Source organism: Aphanomyces astaci, assembly GCF_000520075.1.
Source record: "Aphanomyces astaci strain APO3 unplaced genomic scaffold supercont1.56, whole genome shotgun sequence".
Taxonomy (NCBI): Eukaryota; Oomycota; class Saprolegniomycetes; order Saprolegniales; family Verrucalvaceae; genus Aphanomyces; species Aphanomyces astaci.
In genome coordinates, this window is record NW_009798319.1 from 231772 (window position 1) to 234746 (window position 2975).

The window sequence follows — 2975 nt, forward strand, 5'->3', positions numbered from 1 at the left end:
TACGATTACCTTCGCAAAGATATAGGGCCCACGGCTTGTTTGCTTGTTTTACGTTAGCTATGATGGAGTGATATTACACTTATTGGGCTGCTTGGCTATGAAGCAACAATCCAACAATGCCCACTAAGTAAAACTCCACCACACCATTTAACCATGAGTGAAGCCCCATGTCTAACTCTACTTGAACATCCGTGAGCAAAACCCCAAAACACCACTAGTGAAAAACTGCCTCCCCTACAGTACGTAGCATTCACCGATGGTACGATTAACTGTGTACAACGTTGTATGCCTTTGTGTTTCACGTTAACGATAGGATTGTACTTATCGTACGTAGCAAGCAATTAGTCCCACCCACTTACTCAGGGACGTTTTAGGTCAATAGTACCAAATTCCCTGAGTGAGTGGGCATTTGACCATTGAGTGGGTATGTCACCCACTCACTCGGGGAATTGGTCGTAAGGAAAGCTGGAAACCATGTAAATGAAGCTGAGAGGGAGGGAAAATAGCTCAGTAGTAGAGCATCGGTTTCTTAACTCAAAGGTCGTTGGTTCGATCCCCGGCTTAATTCCGCAAGGATTTACAGTATCCGTCCCTCCTCTACCTGGGAAATCCAGAGACGAGGACCGAACTTCGAAGAAGCTTGATCGAAGCACGAGGTATGAAGCGGCGAAGTAAAACCTGAAGATTGCACCTGGTCGACTAACCGGGTCGACTAACCGGGAAAATCGGACTGAATCACGGAAAAACGCGAAGGAATCACGGAAAATCGGACTGTGTAATACTTGAAGTAGCAACAGTCCAGCACATGGGATTGAACAGATGGCATTCGAAGTGGCCTGAGCAGATTCAAATTGGAAGAAACCTAAAATGTGAGTTTGACAGAAACGGCCAAAAATGAACCTCTCAACATTAATAAAGGGGAGTGATGGAAATATATTCAATATCACAGGTTATCCATAATTTAACAATGGAAACCAAATCGATTTGACGAATGGAAACCCCAAATCGATTTGACGTTTTGACTTTCACACGCATCACATGGGAAGAGGCATCGACCAACATTTTAGATCGATTGGTAACGCCCCGAAATGTGCATGTCGTAGTGGACACCCGACGGACTCGGGGTCAACGGGGCCAAGAACGACGACCCCCCCGGTAAAATGGATGCTCGCCTGAGACGAGGCTGATCCCAACGGTACAACATACAACGTATAATTCAACTTCGCCACCCTCACCTACGCCGTATAGACCGACCGCCCCGTGAACGAGGACCCACGGAATCGAACAGCAGACGTGGCCTCCGCGCGACTCACAGACTTGTGCCGCCAAACACACAACACGACTGGTGCCGCCTGACATGCATTTTGATTGTTATGATTGGACAATTGTATCGTTACACCTTTATAAATGCATGATCGTTATAGGATCTTGGAGTGTTTTGTATTTTTATACGAGGAGGTATACTTTATTTTTCTGAGTCGCGCACTTATAGTGACACGGAGGGAGTACATACGTAGCAAGCAATTAGTCCCACCCACTTACTCAGGGACTTTTTAGGTCAATAGTACCAAATTCCCTGAGTGAGTGGGCATTTGACCATTGAGTGGGTGTGTCACCCACTCACTCGGGGAATTGGTCCTTTCCTTACAGTTAACAATTTTTCTGTCTTGCCAGGCAAGCGCGTTACAATTGGCGAAGCGGTTCCATAACATGTGGTTCTAGTGTCGGCCCTCGCGGAGGAATGTCTTAAAAATGATAATCCAAACTCACATAACCAGGTATTAATAAGTGTGTCACGAACGACATCACGCTTCGCTGAAGATCGAAGCTCATTGGTAATATTTTCCAGGATACGTGAACCAATCATCACCAACATGATCCAATGAAATACTATTCAACACGATGACCAAGTTGCTGATTCCAGTGTGATTGGCCGTCCACACCATTTCTGAGATTGTGTGATTTCCATCAGTGCTTTTGTACCATGTCCTATTTACATCATAGTCAGCTGCAGTTTAAACACTTTTCAATTATGATATCTGAGGAGGTATCGCACTACATACGCATAGGTACGCACACATAGGTGTGTCCAAATATGAATGCAAAAGAACTCCACGCTACCCTCCCATACTCACAAGCCCCCAAACATTGCACTCATTGTTGAAATTCCTTCATGAAGGCCATTGCCATTCTCGCGCTTGCCTCGTCGGCTGCAGCATTTGCCGCGGGGGATATCGACCTGAACGAAACCACCGCCGGTTTGTTGCGAGGCCCCGACAGAAAGCTCCTCACCAACGCCCAAGTCCAATCGATCCACAACGACGCAGACATTAACCGCCACTGCCACTGGGCCAATGGCGGGTACCTCCAGACGTTGAAACGTGGCAAGTACGCGGCCAGCAAATTCCACAATTGTTTCCGCACGTCGGCGCAAATCTTCGATTACGTGGATGAGTTGGTGGCGCAGAACCCAACTTTGTTGAAAAGAGAAGAGATTTCGACCACCGTCCGAGGCAAGCCTATCTACGCGTACAAACTGACCAGCGGCAGGTCCAAGCCCAAGTCGTTGTACTTCCAAAGTCTGGCCCACGCCCGGGAATGGATCGCGGGGTCGTCCAACTTGTATGCGTTGTCTTCAATCCTGGATGACATTGCCAACGGGAAAAAGACGGCGGCGGACAAGTTCAACTTGTACTTTGTGCCGATCGTCAACATTGACGGATACGACATCTCGTGGACGAACGGCAAGCGGTTGCAGCGTAAGAATGCCAACGAAGTCGACCTGAACCGCAACTGGTTGCAGTACACCACGAACCCCAAAACAAAAATCCCAGTCACGGACGAAACTTTCCCTGGCCTGCGTCCGGCGAGCGAGCCAGAAACTCAGGGGATTGCGAAGTGGCTCCACGAGAAGAACTCTGAACTATCCGGCTGGGTGGACGTGCATTCCGTCTTGGGGGCGATATTGTACCCTT

General features: G+C 48.1%; 2 protein-coding genes and 1 non-coding gene across 3 annotated transcripts in view; all 3 read left to right on the forward strand.

Annotated features, from left to right (window-relative positions):
• Positions 1 to 1356, forward strand: part of H257_14301 (hypothetical protein) — a gene marked incomplete at both ends in the record, with an annotated part of 2390 nt that extends 1034 nt beyond the window's left edge. Inside the window, one exon of the mRNA XM_009842069.1 lies at positions 1249 to 1356. Coding sequence (XP_009840371.1) covers positions 1249 to 1356 — 108 coding nt within the window. The remainder of the gene's footprint in view (positions 1 to 1248) is intronic.
• Positions 498 to 570, forward strand: H257_14302. Its single transcript has one exon. It is a non-coding gene; the product is annotated as a tRNA-Lys (tRNA).
• An 817-nt stretch (positions 1357 to 2173) lies between the features above and the next one.
• H257_14303 (hypothetical protein) lies at positions 2174 to 2922 on the forward strand (the record flags this gene model as incomplete). The annotated part of the gene is made up of 2 exons (XM_009842070.1): positions 2174 to 2802; positions 2835 to 2922. 2 exons carry the CDS (start codon positions 2174 to 2176, stop codon positions 2920 to 2922), a joined length of 717 nt encoding a protein of 238 aa, XP_009840372.1.
• Positions 2923 to 2975: the final 53 nt, after the last annotated feature.